This window comes from Pteropus vampyrus, unplaced genomic scaffold (genome assembly GCF_000151845.1).
Source record: "Pteropus vampyrus isolate Shadow unplaced genomic scaffold, Pvam_2.0 Scaffold68, whole genome shotgun sequence".
Classification (NCBI taxonomy): domain Eukaryota; kingdom Metazoa; phylum Chordata; class Mammalia; order Chiroptera; family Pteropodidae; genus Pteropus; species Pteropus vampyrus.
Window position 1 is genome coordinate 2343346 of NW_011888849.1, and position 24678 is coordinate 2368023.

Below are 24678 nucleotides of genomic sequence, written 5' to 3' on the forward strand. Positions count from 1 at the left end.
CTAAATGGAAATTAGTGCCAATTTTGATACTACTAATAAATTAATGACCTATTTACAAAGTGTTTTCCAAAAATTACCCACATTCTACTATTCTAACATAGCAGCAGTTTTCCTGCTTCCTTTCAGTCTTTATTGATGCATGCATAGAAACTTAGTTTTTTCAATAGTTGATCTCATATGTACAATCTGGATTCATTATTAAAGAGTTAATATAATATGAAATCAGCTCAATGAAATCTTCAGCTCCACAATATGAAGCACCATATTGGCATAGTCATTCATAAAATATCCATTATTAACTTTGAAAAAGCTGCATTTAAATGAGTCAAATTCAAATATCTTTAATCATAAAAATAAATAATTTATTGACAAAAAACATAATAAAATTAGGAAATTTATTGGTAAAAATTTTGGCAAAAACTAAGAGGAACGAAAAAATCACAGAAATATAAAACGAGAAGATAACTCAGAGATGAGTCTACTCCCTTCATTTTACAGGTAAGAAAATTAAGTGAATCATTCAGGGCCATAGCTAGTATGTTGCAGATACAAAACTAGAAAAGGCCTATCTTTCAGTTTCTCAGTCAGAGCCTGCTCTATTAACTTTTGCAAACTGTCATACTATTTTCCTATCGAGTCTTATAAAATTTGTGCTCTTAATCTGAAAGAACCCAAACAGACTTCAAAAATGTATCTGATGTCAACACCGTGGGGAATATGAAGAGTGGAAAGGTTTCTCAGCGTTCATAGGAAGGCACCAACTGTACATCAAACTCATCTGACAATTAAAACAGGGATATTTAGATACTTAATGAGCAACGGAAAATGTCCACATCTAGGTATTTGCTAAAATATTACCAGGAATTCTCTGCTGACCAATAGTTATCAAAACTCAGCTGAGAAATATAACATTTTCAGGAAGATGCATGTACTATCCATATATCTACTAAGTTTTAACCTTGACTTAAATTTGATGATCAGAAATCTAATTTTTGAACTGAGGAATGTCCTAAGAGACAGTCCTGTGATATTCGTGTTGTATTGATCTTGGAGCTGTTGTTACAGACATTGTTAATGATTTTGCAGTGTCATCTTAATAAGGATCCATAGAAGTAATCACGTACTAAGTGCTTTCTTATGCCATATAATCCCCCCAATATGTTTTATTATCCTATTGATCACATAAAGAAACTGGAGCTCAGAAAGGTTAAACTTATTCAAGTTTACAGAGCTAATCAGTGGCTGAGCCCAGATTAAAATCTCTGCTTTTCTGACTTCAGAGCCTGTTCTACTATGCTATTAGAGCTGAGCAGTGCTGCAGAGTGGGTGATATGTCTATATAAAGAAGGAGAAAGTTAGATAAAAAAGGAGATGTGTTACAAAAGTAGAGAGAAACCATATTTTAAAATATTAGCATCAGGAGAAGAAAGACTGTACAGGTAGAAGATATTAGCATTAAGGAATAAGATGCTAGTAACTTTATACTTACAGGCATAATTTGACATAAGTCATCAGTGGTAATGCTGCAGATGCCTACTGGTGTATTTTGATCACTAGGAATGATGGGAGGGCTCAACAATTTCTTGTAACAGCAGGGGGGGAAACGAATATCCAAGGTAATGCTGTTATAAACAGCTAGTCCCATAAGCTATGCATACTAAATGTTAAGCATTAACATAAAATCCGTGACAACAAATGAGTTTTGAATTATGCATCATTCTATTTTTTGCATACTTCTTTCAGATCTAACACTGACTTTCTAATTAATCTCACAGACTTCCTTTCCTTTCATTTATTTCCCTTTTATTTTACATAATATAATTCCTTGATTACCAAAAGTCATGTAAAAAGGAGGGGTTCAGTTGATAGTATTTAATGAGTTCCTTAAAAAAGTTTAAGATCAACAAGTTTCAAAAATTTCTATAATTTGACATATAAAAATACTTTCTAAATTTAAACAAAGATGTTGGTGATTTTATAAATAGCAGCAATTTATTCCATAGGATTCACTGTAGAACACATGACTGATTTTGGTACTCATTTTAATTATTTTAAAATTAAATACAGACTATGTAAAGAAAAGAGAGCTGAACTGGATAAACATGGATACACACACACACACACACACACACACACACACACACAGACATAGGCACTATTGATAAGCTAATAGGACAATTGCTCTCTTACAGTAATACCTGAAAGGCCTTTATTGGAGTTTACTCAAAGTGTTAAAGTCAAAAAGTTACAGATATTATACATACAAACTTTGCACAGTTGTATTTTATCAAGAGAGGTTTTAGATCAAATTTCATAATATTTCTACTGTCAAATAAAGATTATTATATTAAGTTATTAAGGAAGTCATTAATTTTATAGGCTCAAAAGAAAATCCAAACATTCGGGCTGGACAAATTACTGCAAACAATTTTTAAGAATTGGAAAACAGCCAGTATTTCAATTTGCTAAGGCAGAATGAAAATTAATAATTTAGGGGATATGCTATTTTATAGGTAACCATATCAACAGAGACTGAACAGTGTATTCAAGGGATAGATATTGACAAGAAGTTCTAATATACTTCTATAACTGTGATAATAGCACTGATGACAGTAACTATAATACTACCATAATTACCACTTATGATCATCTATAATAGTGACAAGTTCTAAGCACTTTTCATTATTATTTTTTTTTTAAATTATAACTGAAGGCAGATGAGGAGGAAGTAGGCTCATAGGATTTGCTACAGGAAACTTTCATAGACAGAGTATAATGTTTCATTTCACACTAAATTAAACTGCTCTGGTCAAAGCAGGAATGGGGATGAGGGAATTCTTCTGGAGTCATTGAGGCATCATGTGGTGCACAGAGCAGAATTTGAAAACTCTGCGCTACATGATCACCATCTACTATTACCTCATATTTTTCCTATACATTATCATGCTTTTGGGGCATTAATCTTATTTTCTACAGTTTTTTTTTATGCAGTAAATACATATTAACAATGAGATGTTTTAGATTTACAGCAGGCCCTTGAGTAACGTTTTCTTCAGTGTCGTTTTGTTATAATGTTGATGAGATGCCAAAAGAACTTAACTCTTGTTTATATATCAGTTAGGCTGTGGTAAAACTTGTTTCGTTATATGTCATTTCACTTAAAGTCTGAGAACTTACTGTAATCATTTAACTTGAAATATGCAACATATGTAAATATGCTTAATATGCTCTTTTGGGTAATGACTAAATAGAAATTAATGTCTATTGCATCAGAAAGCAATTAGCAAATTCATTATTTTATGTATAACATAATCCTAAAAATGTGATAGCTAAGTAAGATCTAATACTTCAATACCAATATTAAAGTCAAAATATCACTCAAATCTAAGCCATGATAAGAATGTGAAGTATGACAAACATATATTATGAAATCCAAACAGCTCATAGCATAGTAAGATGTATCAATGACTCAGACTTTCAATGAAGTTAAAACATTCAACAAATGATTACCGTAAATAATACAATAAAAACAGAAGTCTAAGAATTGTTAAGCATTCTATATTGTGTAATTTGGCATTATGGTCCCTTGGACATGAAAATATACATGAAATTTTAAGTTTATTATCTCAATGTGTAGTTTTCTCCCTATAACCTTTAATTTCATTGTCTCCCATTTTTCATATACATTCCTCAAGATTTAATCCAACAAATGCAACAAAGATACATATTCAAAGCCCTCCATAAGATGGGCTCTTAACTTTCCTTTGATGGTATCATAATTCCTAGTGTGCCTTCTGCTTCAACCAGGTGGACCTACACATTGCACTATAATAGGTCCAGCTCAAAGCAGTCTTTCTTTCTAGTCATTCTCCCACTCTTTCTACAGCCCTGTGTTAATCAGATAGAATGGTTCAATCTTCAAATGTCTCTACCTCCTATGGGAAGACTACACTGAATCTTTTCCATCTTAGAACTCCTTTCCTCAATGTAAAATGGTCATTTGACTCTGAGAACAGACTACGTTGTATTGGTAGTCATCTGCTCATCTAAATGGTAAACTTTTTAAAAGTGGATATTTTTTCCCTCTTTTAACCTATGTATCTCCAGTGCTTGCTCATTTATTTACTTTTTTCCTCCCTTCTTCTTCAGACAATCATACTTCTTAGAATTAAAAAAGCTAATGTAGAAATGCCCTCTCCAGTACAACTACTAGGGATCAGAAGATGGCATAGAGATTAATTTAAAAAATACTATAAAAATAATGCCATATGCTTTAAATATTTCAGTTCCATTAATTTTTAAATTTTTATGAATATCTTGGGATTCAGGGGGCATTTTTAAGACCTAGATTTAATTTCCACAATTTTAGTTTAGTAAACTGAGTGAAATATATACAAAGAACAGAAAAATACTTCATTATGAATGGAAAAGATACTTTTTAAAAAAGTCTTGATTTTCTGATAAATTAGATAATATTTGAAATAGAAAATAAGCATTTTTATTTTGAGATAAGGTTCTCAGAGAAAAATATAAAAAATTCAGTCATTCCTTTCAATTAATTAAATCTGCTGATATTACACAGCTGTAATAACACAAATAATAAAGATTATTGAAAATCTATTAGTAAATTTAACAAGAATCTTTGGAAAAATGCTTAATGAGAACAGTTTTCCAAAATTCAGATAGTTTAAAAAAATCTCTAGTCTACTAGCACCTCCTAGTGGAAAGTTTAAAGGATACAATTCCAACCAATCGGAATTCAGAATAGTTATCACATTTAAAGCTGCTAAACCAATGGCAGTGTGAATCCTTGTGATATGTAAACATGCCTGAAAAAAAGAGAAACAATTTCATTAATATGACTGATTTAAAAATCATAGTGGTAAAAATATACATGATAGCTCATCTGTTAGAAGCAAAACAGTAATAGTTCTGTTACAGACCATCTTTCATGTTAAAATATATCAAATGTATGTAAAGAGAGCATGGATTTTAATGTTCATTGGTATCCTGAACAAAGGGTGGAAACATGGGGTAAAAAGACAGAAACTAAATTAATTAGCTGTTTTCTTTCATAAAAACTATAGTTTTATAATTTATAAGTTATGATCAAAATTAATCTTGAGGATTATCTGGAGATTTCAATTTATCCATGTCATCTCTATTTACCAGTACCAGACAGATGATATATATATATACACATATACAAAATAAAGAAAAATAAGAAAAACACTTAAAACTCTCCTCTGAAGAAAAACACTTAACAGATACTAAAGATTATATAGGAGTTTTCTTTAAATAAAACCAAATTTAAATTTCAAAGGTTTATTTTTATCTAAAAAATTAATGAGTTCTTATTCATTAAAATGGCTCATTTAATGAAAGAGGCTTCAAATATTAGTGTAGAGCAAACTATAGTTTTGTTTTTTAATTTCAAATGTTCTTTTTTTCAATGACAAATTTTCATGCATTTGGATTATCCAGAAAAGATGTAGATGCTCCCTTGCAAATGTACAGTCTTCATACATATTGTGTAAGATTCCCAATAAGATAACGAACATTTTGATCATCTTTTTGGTCAAATAGGTTTTAAAATGTAAATAGCAGTCCTTAAAAAATTATTCAAGATTTATGATTGACAAAAAAATTTGTAAAACCATAGGGTAGCTTAAAAATAAGAGCAACTACTTGAATCTAACAATTATGAAAAAATACTGCTTATAAAAATTAAATACTCACCATAATCTGGATGAAAAATTTGGCGAATAAGAAGAAGGAACCATTCCTTAGTCAGACCACCCATATCCAAACCAGCTTCACCTACAAATGTAACTTTCAATTTCTTTTTCAAGTCTGCTCTTTTCCGGGTTAACTATTTGAAGAAATTATAAAGTAGAGATGAACAAAGGGCATTAAAAAGGAAATTAACTTTTTAAATTCTGGGAAATGTGTTAGGCAGTCTGTATCTTATTTACAATGTCACAAAACTCCATCAATGCACCATTCATGCACCCATCCAATAAATCTACCAAACACTGTGTGAACTAGGAATTATTATGTTGTATAGATAAACAGAATTAGAGAGGTCAGACACCTTGCCCAAGGTTACTGCCTCTCTGTGTCACTGCCTCCAAGATTTTAATTTAGCAGATTACAATATAAAATAGCTCATTTTCTTTTCTTTAACTTGCCTTCAACACTGAACTTTAAAAAAATCACACAACGAAATCAGCCATTATCTAAATATAGCTGAAGAATTGTAAATGCATGAAGCTCGATAATATATGTACATACAATCAAAGTATGTCTGACCCTAAGTAGACCCAATATACCCTGTAGATCAGACCTCTAATTTTATAGATGAGTAATCTGAGGCTTGGCAAAGTGAAGATGACTCATCACAAACACAATCAGTAACAAAGATGGGTCTAGAATCTAGGTTATATATTCATAAACATTTACTCATGTAAGTTCTATATAAAATCCTTTTGCTAGGGAATTAACAAACCATTAAAAAACATAAAAATGAACATAAGCCTTAGCTGTGAATACAACTGATTTTAATTATATCAAAATATAAAGAAGCACACTTACTGACATACAGAAATAAAAGACAGCTTATAAAGATTTTAGAATTGTAGAAATTATTTAAAGCTCTAATCAATTAATACCATTTGGAATAAATGAGTTATACCTCATCAAGAGAATCGCTAACCAGATGTGTCCTCCTTACTTTCATATTTAGAAATAACATATTCATATCAGGTCTCTGTCTTCGAGATACTTTATCCACCAGACTTTGCTAATTAAAATAGAAAGCACATATTTTCACATAAACTATAATTTCATTTAAAACATTTAAACACTAGTAAAAAAATCACTGATATTCTTTTCTATGCCATCTCTCATATAAATAATTTCATAAACTCAATTATACAAATTTTGATTTATGATAGTGCCTATTATTATTTCATTTTGGAACAACGGTAACCAAAGGAGGTCGAAAATGGAGGACCAAAAATAATTTACCTTCTATAGTAAAGAGCATTGCATTATAGTTTCCATGTGTGTCGTCTCTTAAATAGCAAGGTTTTCTATTTAATAACTACATATAGTGGGAATTATTGAAACAAGGTATATTCTGATGATGATAAACTTGCTTATGCTTTTTTAGATACTGAATTTACTCTAAAAGCACAGTTAGTCTACTTTTTATGAAGTAGTTTGTCAATATCAGAAATAACAATGTTCATATCCTTTGTCCCAATAATTCCACTACTAGGAATTTTATACAGTGAGATGTTCATCACAGCATTACCTATAAAAATGAAACTAGTGGGGTGGCTCCATAGTGTAGTGGTTAGCACGTCTGCTTTACACGCAGATGATCCTGGGTTCGTGCCCCAGGTGGAGCACGAACCATAGCCTGGGTGCGCCAGGCCTGCAAGTGCACCAGACCCTGGTGCACACCGCGAGCGAGCGTGTGGGAGGGGACACCCCGCCTTCACAGATCCAATTCTTAAGGGGAAAAGGCAACATCCACAGGTCGGGGGCGGGGGTGGGAATTAAAGAAGGGGAAAAAAATGAAACTAGAAATATCCTAAACATGTTTCTATCTAATGCAATATAATACAACTATCAAAAATGAGGGTCATAAAAACTATGTACATAACATGGAAAATGTTTAAGAGGAACAACTGAAAAAAGCAGGGAACAAAACTTGACTCTGTTGCCTTTTAAAGATAATATAGATAAAAAATATCAAAAGAACATTTACCAAAATGCTAACAATAGTTATGTTTGGGTGATGAAAATATGGGTGATTTAAAAACATGTTTTTCATGTTTTCCCCCCCAAAATATAAGCAATGAGTATGTAAAAACTAACACGTTAAAAAATATAATGAATATATAATATCATTTATCATGTAAAGTCTACCTGCTTGCATATTTATCTAAATTTGTTCAGACTACCTCATCTTCTTTGGTAGCAAAGAAAACAAATTGTGCAGATTAAAGACTAACATTTCAAACACTTTATATACATGCAGCAATTTGCTTTAGTAGCTTTATATAAAAATATAAAATGTTAATATCTCAAATCTATATAATAAGGCTACTTTCATGATTTTGCAGATTACTATAATAAAAGACTAATGCAGAGCCCTTTTCATCTCTCTAATATCCAATTCCAAATGCTTCCAATAGTTTTTTCTTCTCAGGGTCTTCCCTTTCGTGCTCAAAAAGATCTACCTTTCTGGGATAGCATTCTGTGTCATGGAACTGTTTTTCTAGCCTTTCCCATCTTCTGTTCCTAATCTAACTCCTGGGAAGCTGTCACATTGGAAATATTCAACACACAAATTTATACTAGGATGATAATGGAAGACAAGGCTTAGTGGCTACTCCGCCTATTAGGAATTCATATTTAATAGAAAGTACTTCAAATGAAAGAAATAACCCAACAACGGTAGAATTTTAGACATAGTCTAATAAAGTTATTTTTAGCTTAACGAATCTCTTTTGCAACTTTATATTATACTGTATAAGCTCTTGCTTACATTAACTACCTGTAAGTCTGTCCTTGTGTCAAAATAGTTATCGGTCACTAATTCCAAGTTATATCATAGTTTACAAGTTAAAATGTTAGGAAACACTTGTAAGAACTGATAATGCTAATTGACTCTTCAATCTCCACTCATTTTTGTCTATGCTCTGTGGAAGACTTAGCCTGCGACACAATCTACAGTTGCTACTCCCCTTCTTTTAATTGGAAGAAAAGTTCCATAAAAGAAGATATTTGATATCTTAAACTATGAGTGACACAGAAAACTTCTCAGAGGAGCTTAGATAAACTTCTAGCTCTTTAGATTTTTCCTTACAAATATTAAAAATCATAGCCCGAGGTAAGAAAAAAAAAGTAATAAGGCACATGAAATTGCATAATTGTAATTAATAAAAAAAAGTCAAAAAGACTGCTATATAGACTAATCTTTGAGCCAATATCTACCCAAGATTAAGCAATAATTCTGGCATTTAAATATACCTGTTTTAATGTACTTTTAAGGGGGTTAGTGTGGCTATGGAACTCTCTTGGTACACATAGGCAATAAAATTTCTTCTCATATTCCCATATTCAGTGTAAGCTGACTCTGGGAAGACAAATCATTTGTCTCACTCTGTGATAGAAAAAAGACCTTCTGGGAAGTAAATTACTGAAGAACAAACAATTCTTATTTTTATGCTATTTTGAAGTGTTATAATTTATGCATTAGGATTCTTTTTATATTCTTGGACGAGACATGGAAATCATTTCTTTTTACTCTATGAGTCTCTTTATTTTAAGAAGACTACAGCCACCCTTCCCTCTAATTTTTAAAGTTGTGAGTAATCACATAACAAAATCAGATACTCAGACTATATGGGCATTTAAATGTATAGTCTAGAGCTCTAATTTAAAAAAAGCTCACTTAATCTGATATCTATTAGATAAAATACATAATTTCATTGCGCTGTGCTGAAACACAAGTGGTAGGGAATGGTAAGGACAGGCCCAGAGATAAACTTCATCCTGCTCCATAATTTGCCTAAAGCCAGCCTGACTGCTACCAGGTTCTATGAGCCTCCATGCATTTTGGTTGCCTGAGAATCAATAAAACATTTTTCACCTTTGGACATATTTCCCCGTTTTTCAAGATTATACTTTTTGTTACATCTTCTAATTTTGTGGTTGTTTCTATTTGATTTTCATAAAACCTGGAAAACATTTCAGTGGTTTGAGTGGTTTGCTTATAAGGACACTCCTTCGTCTTACTGCAGTGTAGCAAGGGTAAGCAGTGCTGTGCTAGTTATCCTAGAGCTGTGATTTGGCATTTACTAAATGATGTCCAACAAGTTCCCAGAACTTTGGATCCATGGGAGGCATTGAATCTTCCTGCTATATTTATAACATAATAAAAAGTTGATGAGAGTTATCTTTTTCCTGTATCATAAACAGATTTAAACACTTTCGGAGGGAATGTAATATGAATTTTACTTTTAACATTTCCTATTATGCTACAACAATTCACAAGACATTAAATTATTTACTATATTGATTATAGTCAACATAAATATGTTTAAGTAGCTGGCTTACCCTTGCAATGCTTATCATCTGTTGTTCTGAGTCTCTTTGAATGATGATTTTTTTTGCAGCTATAGAAATAACGAATGGGTACTGACAGAAGGAAAACCTGCTCAACGAATAAAAACAGAAAAAGCAAAATGGGGTATCTGAAGCAAAATTATACTAAAGGAATCTAAGTTACCCCTTCTAACACTATAAAACATTACTTCTGTATTGTTTCTTATCATTTACAAAAGCTCTTATATGCATCATTTCTTTTAATCCCCACAGCCCTGTGAAGTACGAATCAATACTAGATGTGCAGTGCCTTTAGATGTTCTGAAATGTGTGCAAATAAATCACTTATATTGTTTATACAAATAATTTCAGTTTATGTATAGTCACCTGTACATCACTACTTGTGAAAAATATGGCCAATACCAGAACCAGGAGACAGAAGTGTTGATGAGGGAGGATTAAGACAGAAAGCTCAAGTATAGAAATTAACATAAGAATCCATTTATATGGATATTTCTGATGATTAAGCTTCAGAAATTAGGAAATCTAGCAATAACTATCACAGTAAAAAAGCAAAGTAATAAATTTAAGACCAATAAAATAAAAATCATAAAAAAGTATGGCTGTTACCACTGTCCTTAATGGTGTAATAATATGAAATGATATGTATTTGTAAAGATACAACATTATGATCAAAGGTTATAAAAATATCTTTTTTCCTGGGTCAGAGCTCATTCGGTGTTACATAAGAAAGCCACAAACTACACAGAGAGAAGTACATTGGCAGCAATGACACTTCAGGAGTTAGACTCCTATGAGAAGTGGCTGTGATGAATCCAACAGTTATAGCTGGAATCCATTTGAGTATAGTCAAGTAAAGCATCTGTGACCACTGAGTGCCATGAAGGCAGTATGAGGAAAAAGGAGGTAGTGCTAGTGTGAACTGAAAATGAAATAGCTTTCCCCTTGGATCAAAATTGTTAAAACACACACACACACACACACACGCACGCATGCACACACGTACGCACACACACACGCACACGCACACACACACAGAGTAAGAGTTGTTCAGTACTAATGTGTAATAATTTTGAATCACTAAGTGCTAAGTAAAAATTTAGAAATGAAAAGAAGTATAATGAACTTAGGATAAGTGCAATGAACTTAGTAGGATAAAGATTGGTTGTTATGTACTTTAAAACAGTGTATCTCAACCTTTCTTTAGTCATGGGATATAAAAAAGTGATATTATTTGAATGACACACTCAACATATGAGGCTGCTCATGGCCAAAGGTGACTTTCCCTAGGGCTCCAGGTCCCCTTCTAGGTCCAGACTGGCTTCCCAAGGGCAGAAGGGATCATAGGATCAGAACTCTGTAACTCATTCTTGGTACACCAGTGCTGTGGCACCGTGGTTGCAGGAGCTCTGTATTAAGAGATGTCACTGAACTATGCACAGTAATTCTTGGAGCTGTTTTGTGGTTTTGTCTAAATATTATAATTATATTAAAGTGGGAGAAAAAAGTGTCTTCGTATAATAAACTTTCTCAAGAAAATATACATAGACTGAACAAAGTCCTCAGAAATGGAATTCTTCAGTTTTGAGGGTTCAGATATGGACTGATATGTTCAGAAGGCAATTCTTTATTTTAGGCCAATTCTGGTAGAAAGGGTCCCAGAAGCTTGAACCAATTTATAAACTAATCTGGGGTTTTGAGGCCACTTATATCTACATCATATCTCTTACTCAGTCTCCTTTAGAATGAAGGTACTCTCCAGGATATCTCATGGTTTGGGAATAAATTATGTTTGGGATAGTCTTGCTGGTTTAATCTAAACTGTAGGTATGGAGATATGGTATAGTGTATTAAAGAATTTGGTCAGGTGTTTTGAAAGTCTGTTATACTACTATTATAATAAATCATTTGTGGTGAAGTTCTTTCTCTTTAACATCCATTCTTTTTAATATTGTATGTTGAAGGTCAACTACTTTTTCTACAGAATAAGAGAGAAAAGGAGAGAATGTATGTGTGTATGTGTACATATGTGTGATCACTATGTTAAATCAGGCACTGGCAAACTATGGCCCATGGGACAAATATGGCCTGCCACCTGTGTTTGTAAATAAAGTTTTTTGGGACATAGGACCACCCATTCATTTACATATTGCCTAAGGTTGTTTTTGTGCTACAATAGAGCAGAGGTTGTATAGCCCAAGGAGCCAAAAATATTTACTATCTAGTACTTTATAGAGAAAAATTTTGTTGACCCCTATGCTGGACAATAGCATATAGAATAAGAAGTTATTAAGAAACTGCATATTAAGATAGAACCTTTCTCTTCTTAAAAAGATGCTATTAATCAAACCCAAACCAAATTAACATGTATACAAATTCAAAATGTAACAGAAAAAGAAAATGCTTTAAGAAATATAATATTTCAAGTCTAACTATCTAAACTATGAAAGTTTATATGTAAAAGTATGTGTGTATTTAAATTTATAAACAAACTTAAAGTCCACTCATTATTTTGAATAGTATTTCATTTAGGTGAGTAATCAAATGAGCTTCTGATAGTACCTGTGAGAGTTTCCAAAGCTCTGCCAGGTGTGGTATTCTTCCATGAGATCAATGTGATCCAATGTAGAGTTATAGAAATCAGTATAAGGAATAAGGGGAGGGTGAGCCAAACTGTTTGCAGTATCTGTAAAGATAAATTCTAACATAATGATCTCTTCCAACATGTGCAAGATTCACTCTAACAGTAAGAACATTTTAATGTCCACCAAGTAGCCTTTATCTAGAAATTCCTATTTTAAGCAACTGTAGCTCCAAATGGAAAAGGTAGTTTTACGATTGTGGTCCAATGCAGCACCAATTTGTTTTTTCAAAAAAACTCGTGATGGTGATTACAACAGTACAGTAAAGGGAGTATGCAGATGGCGTCTACTCATACTATTCCCCCATCAGTGTGTTTTCTCCTTGGGGTCCTCCAGGAATTCATGGAAGTTCTTATTTTCTTAGGAATCGCTACTTAGCAGGTCATATGCAATTGAGCCATAACACAGAATACTGCCCAATAAAACACTTAAAGCTTTTTCATGGTTATTAATTTAACTGTGAACTCCATTATCAAAACAGAAGATAAAAATAAATTACAACTCTTCACTTCGAAGGAATATTTTAAATGTAAGAATGCCTCTATAGTACTTATGGAAATATTTAACAAAAGAAAAGTAAAGATGATAGAATAAAACCTACTAAGTAAAGCCAACACTTTAGATGCTGATGGGATCCACCAGGAACACTTTGTTATAGGTGGAAATTCTTCAGGCTTTGCAGGAAACAGGCGTAAAGAAATAAATTGCAGCAATCTCTCTACCAATTGTTTGAACCTCTTCTGGGATAATCTGGTAAAGATTTTGAAATAATTCCAATCAAAATTCAAATTTTCTATTTTGGCAATATGTTTGTTAGATATCAAAATGCATTCTATATGCATAAAGTTTTAGAACATTTTCCAAAATTCTATTTCTTAAACTGCCAAACATTTGAAAAGATGGAAAATCTTATTGGAATATTGTTTCTTAATCAAATAAGAAATAATAAAATTACTATAAAGATTATTATTAAACATTTCATTTTTAAGGCTTTCAACATTCAGTCCATCTTATTATTCAAAGACACAGTATTTGCAAATTCACCTACTTGCTCTTTAATTTAATTGTAACCCCCTAATCAACAATTGCAGTGCTTTCATGGTCATTTCTGGACGCGGAAAGAATGGCAAAAAATTTGAGTTGCCTGATATGCACATTCCCAGTTGAGGTCTAAAAAGGCAACACTCTCAGCCTCCTTGTTGTAGCTGTCATACTGTAAGCAAGTGGCCTTTATGCAGTCTATATATAGTATCATGTTTTTCATATTTTTGTGCTTTTTGTTAGTGATTTTGCCATTTTAAAATGGCCCCCAAATACCTTAAAGTTCTGTATAGTCTTCCTAAGTACAAGAAGGATGTCATATGCCTTAGGGAAGATATACTTTTGTTAGATAAAATTTGTTCAGATATGAGTTATGGTGCTCTTGGCTATAGGTTCAATGTTTATAAAACAACAATTTATATTAAATAAATGTCTTTAAATAGAAATACAGATAAAACAAGGTTATGTATGGATTGGTTGATGAAAATGTGACCTAAAGCTCACAGTAGCCTAACCTGTATTTTCTGTAGGAGCAATAGCTTAGTATTCACTAATTCAGTGTTTGCAGGAATTTTACAGAATATAACTATTATGAATAATAAGAATCAACTGTATTTAAAATTAATTTTGAAGATATTTTGCCTATAACTTTTACCAATCATGGAGAAAAGTAATGCAACTATAGTCCTATGAAAAAAGTATGGTACTTTTTATGAATTGAAATTGATGACTAACCTGTTTTACAATGACATTTTTAGGGAAAGAAATTTTTAGGGAAAGAAAGTAAATAATGGTGAAATTTATTGATATACAGATAGGAAATAAAAATATACAAATTAAAACAGCAATGACTGAGCAAATCCAGCCACCATCTTTGAGATACATGAAAAACCAATGATAGGAAGGTGCTGTATAACAAGCAAAAGCAGTGGATAGGAATCTCAACAATAACTTGCATAAGCAAAATGCTTACTTACATTAAAAAGACTTTTAATTATCCTCTATGTAGTACTAAAGTATATACTTATAATTACCTTTTGAAGCACTGTGAAGTATAAGTATCATTTCTAAACTTAAAATTCTAAATTTATAAAGTTCTTAATATCATAGAATTATTTACTTTTTAAACCAGTGAACTAGGAAATGATGGTCAGCTTCCACTAAGGTAGCTATCTGTCGAAGCAAGTGAGCATAGATGACATACGTAGATGTGTTATTAAATTGAGGATTCTGAAAAAGATATTAAAGATAACCGTTAAAATTTTGTTAACATGTAAAAGGAAAGACACTAAGCTTAATGAGCTACGTGATCAATTCAGGAAACTAAATTTGAGGTTATGAAATACTAAGTGAAATCTTTTAAAACAATAATCTAATTACTGAATTAACAGAGACTTAGATTCCACTGTTGTATAATGGAAACAGTATGTCATGGGCTTTGGAATTAAGACAGACCTGCGTCTGCGTACGCAGAACTTACTGCTGACTAATGTACAGCACTCACCTAAAAAGCTGAGCTTCATGTTGTCATTTCTAGCTTTTACTATCTCTACATATATTTTTTCTTTTTTTTCTAGTTTTGCCTTTCTCCTCCATATTTCACCCCTTTATATCTCTCAACTACTTCTTGTCTATTTTTCCCTTTTCTTCCCACTTTTCTTTTTATTCTCTTTCCTTTCCTCTATCCATATCCTGCATAATTCTTTTTGTTGAACCACAGTATGAACTAACTACTAAATTATATTTAGTATAATTTTTTCTTACCTTTAAATGAGATAATATACACAAACACCTTTTGTAAATTATAAACGACATAAATGTAGTATGCTAGCTATGGTCATCAAATAATTCTTTCTCAAATAATAATAAAAATTAAAAACTGCTTTTTATTTGTCAGGACCTTAACTTATTTTTATATATATATGAATCTGTATCTCTCAAGAAGAAAAAGCTCATCTTTGCTTTAGCAACTATAAACAACCACTTTGATTTTTCCATTAGAATTCTAACTTAAGCATTTATTGAGAATATATGGAGAAGTTGTAAACCTACTACCTGGGAAATAAAATAAAGTTTTAGAGCCTGTTAATACCAATTACATGAAAGAAGGATGACTGGAGGAGGAAGTACTTCCGTTTTGTTTGTTCCTGAATACTACAGCAGGAAGACAAGAAGTAGTTAAAATTTTAATCCTGGAGATAATTTAGCTTCCCATTATTTATTTGTTATAGCTTTAATTCTCAGGTTATGATTAATCTAAAAAGTATCAATAATGTTGCTCAAAATAATTCTTAATATTTGATATAATTTCATTTACACATGCATTGATTGAGATCTAAATTAGACAACTTCAGCTAAATTTTTGCTTTCTTACCTGTAAAAGTATAAAATACGCTCTAAGATCATCTTTTGTTCGTGGGCTGAAAAAGAAGCATAATCGATTAGAGATATTTAGTCTCAACAGTATCTAATAAAAAATGATCAGTATATGTTTCTGTGAGAATTCAGTTGATAAAAGCCAGAAACTTGATTTAAGTTAGCATGTATTGTTATTGAGACAGTAACATATCCACAATATGTTGAGACTATAGGTTCCTCTGTGCTTTCTCTATGCTGGTTCTGAAGATACCTGAAAACTGAATTAGGCTGTAACATTTTATGAAGTAAATATGACCAACTCTGCAAACAGTTCAGAGTCTGAAAAATAATTAACGATTTTAGAATACTTATGTTTTTGTTTTAATAAAGGATGACTGATAGCTCAAAAATATTTATGCATTGAAAAAAATATACTTGTGTTTATGGTTCTGTTTCTGAAGTGATGTAGAAGTGTTTGCAAATCAAACCACACTTTAAATATATGGTATATTTCTAATTAAAAGAATCGTATTTTGAATACTTCTGAAAAGTAACTAATTTTTGTTTTTTCCATGTTAATCTGGATTTTCACCCTATCAAATCTGACGAAAGTTTTGTTATTCCCAAAGTTGATAAGTGTTTCTTTCTCTCCCTCTCAAGATCTGTTGAACACTCACAAAAACCTAGAAGTAATTTCTTCAATTAAAAATGGTTCACCTATATAATCAGATGCAATTCATGATCCTTGATTGGATCCTGGATTGAAAAACAAAACCCATACATTAAATAACACTCTGGAGACAACTGAGAAAATTTAAATGTACACTGCATTTTAGAGAGTATTATTAAATGAATATTAAATTTGTTTGGTGTGATAAGGCATTATGGTTATGCAGAAAAATGTTAGTAAGAAATACATCTGAAGTAATTAGCGGTGAAATGTCTTCCATTTACTTAAAAAAATTACACATACACTCAGAGGATGAGAAAGCAAAAGCAAATGTGGCAAAAAGTTAACCACTGGTGAAGAGTGAACGAATTTTCATTTTTTAACTTTTCTGCTAAATGTTGGGGAAAAAATGGTTTACGTCCAAGTATTTTTTTTAATTTCCTTTGAGAAAATAAAATGACCAAATAATTATTTACTTTTTTGGAATAGTTAACAAAATAAATATGAAAACATAATCATTGCCTAGATTATACTAGATGACCTTTACAAAATGTAAAGCCACATAATCTGAAATATAAATATATAACAAATATATTTTTAGATTTGAAATAAACATGTATACACATGTATATATAAAAATTTTAATTAGTACTATTTCTTTGTGGAAGAATAATTGCAATTTAACAATGATTCATTGAGGTTCAAATAAAATCTAAACTATTTTTGTCTATACTCTATATAATTGTCAGACTATTTTTTCAACGAGACTACTGTTTTGTTTTATAAATTATACTTGAAAATATTTTAAAACATTCAAGGCAATTCATAAATATTAAAATTCCTGGTGATAGGAGAGTCCTGCTTTTTTCCATTTTTTAGCTGTGCCATTACAATTTCCAATTTTCTATCCTATGCACTAGTATTTCAGTAGAGTATACAGTTCTCGGTATAGAAATTGTGCTTAAGATCACAGGTTCTTTTGCCACACTGCCTGGGTTCTAGTCCTGACTCAGACATTTACTGGAATATCTACAGGCAATGTACTTAACTTCTCTGTAAATTAGTATTCTCAAATGTAAAATGCATATAATCATATTACCTATTTCATAGGATTATAGTTACAGATTTAATGAGAAATACATGTAAAATTGATAAAAAGGTGCCTAGCCCATAATAGTCAATAGACTAGACCTTGTTATGATAAATCCAAAATAAAACAAAATTATTCGGTAAAGACCACGTGCTCCTTTGATACATAAATTACATCAAATTATTTTAATCTGCCTTGGGCGCACTTTTGAAGAGCAGAGGTTAGAAAGCTTTGTGGGTTTATCTGTTAGAGGGAACTGAGATCCCAGTAGTTACAGACCACTCAACTTTCTCATTCTCCTAAGAAGTCTCTTTACGCTAAATTTTTCTCTTTATTTTTAATGAAGCATTATGTTTTCAACCAGAAATATAAAATACAAAGAAAATGCAAATTTATTACTGGAATGATAAATTAGGAAAAATACTTTTTAAGTTAAAAATCATATGAAAATATACATTATGACATTATGATTTCAATTGTTTTAAAAAGATGACTAGATACATCAAAATTACAATTACAGAACTACCATCATTGAGAACTGCCTGAAGTCTAGCTGAACAGAAGTCATATAACTAAGGATATAGAGAAGAAGCCACGTTGAGACTGTATGTCAACTATAATTAAGTAAAAATTTATTTAAAAAATATGACTAGACAAAAACTGCAAAATGTTAACTTTTTTAATACTATTATGGCTTTTAAAAATTTTCTATAATCTGAATTTCTTTGAAAATCAGAACAATGTTATTAAAATATATAAGGTATGTTCAACATTATATTTAAGAATTCTAGTTCAATAATATTTTAAAATTGGGCTTAATATAAATATTTGAATTATAATTTAATGATATTCATTTGGCCTTACTAGAAGCTGTTATTTAAATTATAATGCTGTTTAAATGTCAATTTAAATAATATGTACTTTTAAAAGTACATTTTTGCGTCCTACATATTCACGGTTCAAAACATTATCAGTTACATTGCCTATCATTCCTTTTATGATTCAAAATTTAGTTCCAAGAAAAAAATATTTCAGTAGCTAAACTTATACTTTTTTTTAATTAGAAACAAACAAACAAACAAAAAACACTTGCTCTGGCTACCAGTAAGTCCAAGGCTAAATTTAATGCCCATATTATTTCATCTTAGGTACTGACGTAACTACCCATCCTATATTTGTATAGCACATATATTTGTACACAACAAATTTTATATACAATTTTAAAGCATCCAGAGAGCCTCTGAAGCCCACCAATGGACCTTCCTGATGTCACAAATCTCAAGTTAAAAAGCTTTGTTAGAAATGGTTAATAACTTCTTTCTCATCTGTTTTTATTATAACAACTAAAGTCTATTCTGAGAGTAAAATACATATATATTAAAGATATATGGGATGTGTAAATTAACCATCTGTATCGACTAGCTAAATATTAGTTACAATTACCCTTTCCATTCTCGTAACAGGCTGTTAATGATTCCCTTTAATACTGTCTTCTGAATGTCTTGAGGCTGTAGGCAAAAGAAAATCATAAGTTAATTAGGATGAGCTACTTAGATGACTTTTAAAATATTGTTTATCCCTTCACCTACTGAAGACATCTGGGTCACTTCCAATTTGTGGCAGTTTTGAGTAAGGCTGCTATAAAATTTGTGTACAGGCTTTTGTGTGGACATAAGTTTTCAAATCATTTGGGTAGGATTGCTGGCTCATACTGCAAGCCTATGTTTAACTTTGTAAGAAAATGAAAATACAACTTATCAAAATTTTATGAGATATAGCAAAAGCAGTACTTAAAAGGAAGATGTATAGCAGTGAATGACTATATTAGAAAAAAAGAAAGATCACAAATCAATAATTTAAGCTTTCAACTTAGGAAATTAAAACAAAACAGCAAATAAAATCCAGAGTAAGTAGAAGAAAATACACAATAAAAGAGCAGAAACCAACAAAATTGAAAATAGGAGAAGTAATAGAGAAAATCAATGAAACCAAATACTGGTTTTTAGAAAAGATCAATTAAGTTGATAAACCTCTAGCCAGGCTAACCAACAAAGGAAGAGAAAATATACTAATTATTAATATCAGAAATGAAAGGGGGATCATCAGTACTGATCTCATGGTTATTAAAAGGATAACAAAGAACTATTATGAACAGCTCTATGCCCACAATTTGAAAACCTAGATAAAATGGACTAATTTTTTGGGAGATACCCTCTCCCAAAACTCATACAAATAGATAATTTGAATAGACTTATATCTATTAAAGAAACTGAATCTATAATTAATAACCTACCAAACCACATGCACCAGGCCTAGATGATTTTACTGGCGAATTCTACTGAAAATTTAAGAAAGGATGGATACTAATTCTTTACAATTTCTTCCAAAAAATAGAAGCAGAAGGAATTTCCTAACTCATTCTGAGGTCAGCATTATCCTACTACCAAACCAAGAATATTACAGATGGATATCTCTCCTGAACGGAAGATGTAAAAATCTTTAATAAAGTAAGAGCAAATCGAATCCAACAATTTATAAAAAGAATTATATACCATGACCAAGTGGGATTTATTCTAGGTATGCAAAGCTGGCTCAACATTTGAAAATCAATTAATGTAATTCTTCATATCAACAGACTAAAGAAGAAAAATCGTATGATCATATCAACACATACAAAAGCATTTGACAAAATCTAACGCCCATTCATGATAAAACAAACAAACAAACAAACTAACAAAACACCTCAACCTAGGAAGAGGGGAATTTCTTCAACTTGATAAAGAACATTCACAAAAAAACCCACAGCCAACATCATTTTAATGGTGAAAAGCTAGATATTCTAGGTTCATCTTCTACTTTTCCCTATCGCAGTCCTGGCATTAGCCATTTCTTTAGGGAGTTCCGATTCCTTTTAGTGAGGTATGGTATTTAGAAACTATGTGTGCTAAAGTGTTCATTACTACTGAATGTTATTGCTTAGAGGCCCTTTCAGTGAACAGGGTTAGGAAACACACACACACACACACACACACACACACACACACACACACACACACACACACACACGTATCCATATCTATTAAAATCTCTGAGTTCATTATGATGCCTTAATACCAAAAACTAAGAAAAATTGAAGATTTGTTTACAGATTAAAAAAAATCTTTAGACTGAGAATGTTTATTGTACTATGTGTATAAGTTACTTGGCTTAGTTTTTCTTTTTTTCTTTTTTCAAAATTTATTAGTTTCAAGTATAATTGACTTAGTTTTTTTTTTTTAAGTATGGTTATGGTATTCATTCAAAATATACCTAGGTTGTTTTCTTCTGTTTCTATTATAAGAGAGAGTTCTTCCAGCATGTTGTAGATTTTTAATTTTTTAGTGCCTATAAAACATTAACATCATTCCAAGTCAGAAGTCAGAGATGTGTCCTAGGAGTGGAACTTTTGAGGCATAGTATATGCATATGCTTAGTGTTAGTAATAATGCCAGGTAGTTTTCCGGAGTAGTTGTACTGGCTTATACTTCCCTAATCAGGTTGTGAAAGGTCTGACGGCTCCATAGTATTGCAATTCTTGGTAAGGTACTTAAATTTATTTTTACTAATTTTGAATGGATGTGTAATGCTATCTCCATTTCTCTGATGACAAATATTATTAAGTACCCTTTCATACATTTAATGGTGAAGTACTGAGATTAGGAATAAGCAAAGATGTCTGCTATTACTTACTTTATTCAAAATTGTACAAGAGATTTTAGCCAGTGAAATAAGGCAAATATAACTATACATACATACATACATACATACATACATACATACATACATACATATAAGGATTAGAAAGATATAAAACTCTCATTCATAAATGACATGATTGTCTATATAGAAAATCCAAATAAATCTGATGTACTATTAGAATTAATGAATGAATTTAGCAAGGTAAATAAAGATAAAATATATGAAAGTACTTCTATATATTAATAACAATTAGAAAATTAAATTATGATAACATAAAAAAAAAAATCAAGTACCTAGAAATAAGTGTAACAAGACATGCGTCAGATTTTTACCCAGAAAACTACAAAGCACAACCAAGAGAATTAAAGATCTAAGTGGAGGGATATTCCATGCTCATGGATTGAAAGAGCGTCAATTCTTCACAAGCTGATCTATAGCAGTGGAGTTCTTAAAATGTGGTCCCTGGATCAGGAGCATCTACATATCCTGGGAACTTGCTGGAAACACCGATTCTTGTGCACTACCCCAGGCCTAGTAAATCTGAACCTCTGTATTTTAAGAAGCCCTTCCTGTGATTCTGATACATGCTAAAGTTCGAGAACCACTCAGTAGATTCAGTGTAATGCCAATACAATCAAATAATTTAACATCCTTTTGCTGAGTAAGTGAAGCGTAATTTTACTTTAGCAAGCCTTCCTAAACAAGAACTGGACATAAATGTATTTTCTGCTTAATTCTCATTTAGTTAAAAAAATAAAAACAATCTAACTTTCTGAGAATTCCAAGTAAATTTACTATAAATTATATCAGAGTTTCTAATATAATTGTTACAAAATGATTTTTATAGTATTTGTGTGGTTTTTACATTTGTGTAGCTGCTTTTGAAATACAGAAGAGACAAAGAATTGTACTATCTGCATTTGTTCATAAACAGTACTTACAGTATTAAGTAAGGCATCATATACAGCATTCACAAATTTAGCATTAATCCCAGAGTCTTCAATGGTATTAAATGAGGTGGTGGCATCTTTCTGCAAATTCAGTTAAAGAATTAAGTGTATATAGCGTTTTAAGGACTGTTTTTAGTAATATTTGAACCATATCTGTTCCTTCATAATTTCTAATATTTTTCAGTATGATGATAAAAAAAGAACTTTTAGAGCAAAATTGCTAAAAACAATGAATGCATAAGAATTATCTTAATAACATTCTTTTGAAAACTGAAAGACTAGAGTCAGATATTAACATTTAGTACAAATAAAAACAATCAAGATATCAGTTCAATATTTATTTCTGACACATATAATTTCAGAAGTAAATACATATATATTTTTAAACAGTTGCTTAAGTCAATGTTGGGTAAAAGAAAAAGAGATAAATTTGTATCATTTTCTGAAAATTTAAAACTAAAAGTGAAAAATGTGTTTTATGTATTATTACCTTAAATGCAGCATTTAGTTCTGGGAAAGAATCAAATGTTGTTAGATAAAAATCATATACTGCTTTCCAGTCTCCTGATGACTTAACTTTTTCTACATCTTCCCTAAAATGAAAACATACATTAAGTATAATAGAAAGAAATACAATAAAATTCAGATAAAATAGCATTACTTCTTTACAAATATGTCACCAAACATGCAATTTGAAATACTAAAGCTGAATACAGAAATGTTTCAATTAATGTAAAGTTTATAGATTTATAATTCTTAGATTAAAATATTAATCCAGCTTTAACTTTCCCATTTACTTGTTTTAAAACTTCATTCTTGATATGCTCCTTATAATTAACACTCTCTTTCACTTTATAGCCAAACTTGAGATTCTGTTTACATTCTCTGCCTCTACTTTCTCATTATCCCTTAGTCCTTCAAATATCTATTTGGATTCTTGTTTAGTAGTGACATAGCTTTTATAGTTCATATGTCACATAGTAGATTTCAAAAAGTAAATATTCTACTATCACCACCTCTATAGCCTGCTTTGCCTGTTTGTATTCATATTCTCTTATTTAATGTTTTTTTTTGTTGTTGTTGTTGTTTTGGGGTTTTTTTGCTGCAACATTACCTGTTATTTATACATTTGTTTTCACCTTCAACTTGAGACATCTAGTCTTTTGTGTCTTCACTCTTGGCTAATATCTTACGATCTACAATTTCTCACACAAAAATATTTAAATTATGCAAAGTACTGAAATGCAGATGACTATATGTCTACACAGAACTGTGAGCTGAAACTTACTGAAAGTCTTTCATAGTTTTGGGCTGAATAGGAAGAACAGGTTCTGGAAGAACTGGGGCTTTCATTTCGGATGATAATGAATCTGTAGAGATACGCTGTTTTTGTCTAACATCAAGGCAAATTGGTGGTAGGTCTCTCACTGTGAAGTATAAAAAAGCATTGAATGTAATTAATCATAACATTTTTCCAAGTTATAAAATTCTAGGCTCATTCAAAATGAACAAAAAATAAATGAATTGTTTTGTATTGCATTCACCTTGGGATCTTATAACAGAAAAACCTTATGGGAATAGTCCCATAAGCACTAAGTCCCATAGTGCTTATGGGACTATTCCTCTCACGCCCAGCTTCACCCACAACAGATATTAGGCTGTATCTTACATTAAAAGTTACCTATATATGTAATATAGAATATCTTTCCCCTGCTTTTTTCCCAAAAGTTGTCTTTCAGGAAATAGTTAAGATTCAATATTATTAATGTTTATTAGAGCTTCGAATATATGCAAATCATTTATTTGCATTCTCAGAAATTCTTTATTGGAGTTTTAGTATTTTCTTAACATTTTGAATGACATTTTTCTGTATTTTTCTTTGTCATATTTGCCAGTTCATTATCTTTTTGTACTTCATAACCTTTTCATTGTAAAATAAAATGAATACACAAAAATCTCATAAAACAAATGTATGGCTTAATGAATTATAAGGCAAACATCTTTGAAATCACTAACTAGAGTGTCACCAGTCCCTGCTTGCTTTGA

At 31.1% G+C, this 24678-nt stretch overlaps 1 protein-coding gene across 1 annotated transcript in view; it reads right to left on the reverse strand.

The window, feature by feature from the left end:
- The window catches only part of HECTD2 (HECT domain E3 ubiquitin protein ligase 2), a 47013-nt gene that overhangs the window by 8655 nt on the left and 13680 nt on the right, over positions 1-24678 (reverse strand). Inside the window, exons 2-14 of the mRNA XM_011361581.1 lie at positions 23921-24059; positions 23123-23225; positions 22624-22713; positions 19388-19452; positions 16201-16246; positions 14947-15056; positions 13387-13535; positions 12706-12829; positions 10135-10231; positions 6695-6802; positions 5740-5872; positions 4741-4829; positions 1490-1648 (exon numbers count right to left, since the gene is read on the reverse strand). Of these exons, the coding sequence (XP_011359883.1) occupies positions 1490-1648; positions 4741-4829; positions 5740-5872; positions 6695-6802; positions 10135-10231; positions 12706-12829; positions 13387-13535; positions 14947-15056; positions 16201-16246; positions 19388-19452; positions 22624-22713; positions 23123-23225; positions 23921-23985 (1338 nt within the window). The 5' untranslated portion in view covers positions 23986-24059. The remainder of the gene's footprint in view (positions 1-1489; positions 1649-4740; positions 4830-5739; positions 5873-6694; positions 6803-10134; positions 10232-12705; positions 12830-13386; positions 13536-14946; positions 15057-16200; positions 16247-19387; positions 19453-22623; positions 22714-23122; positions 23226-23920; positions 24060-24678) is intronic.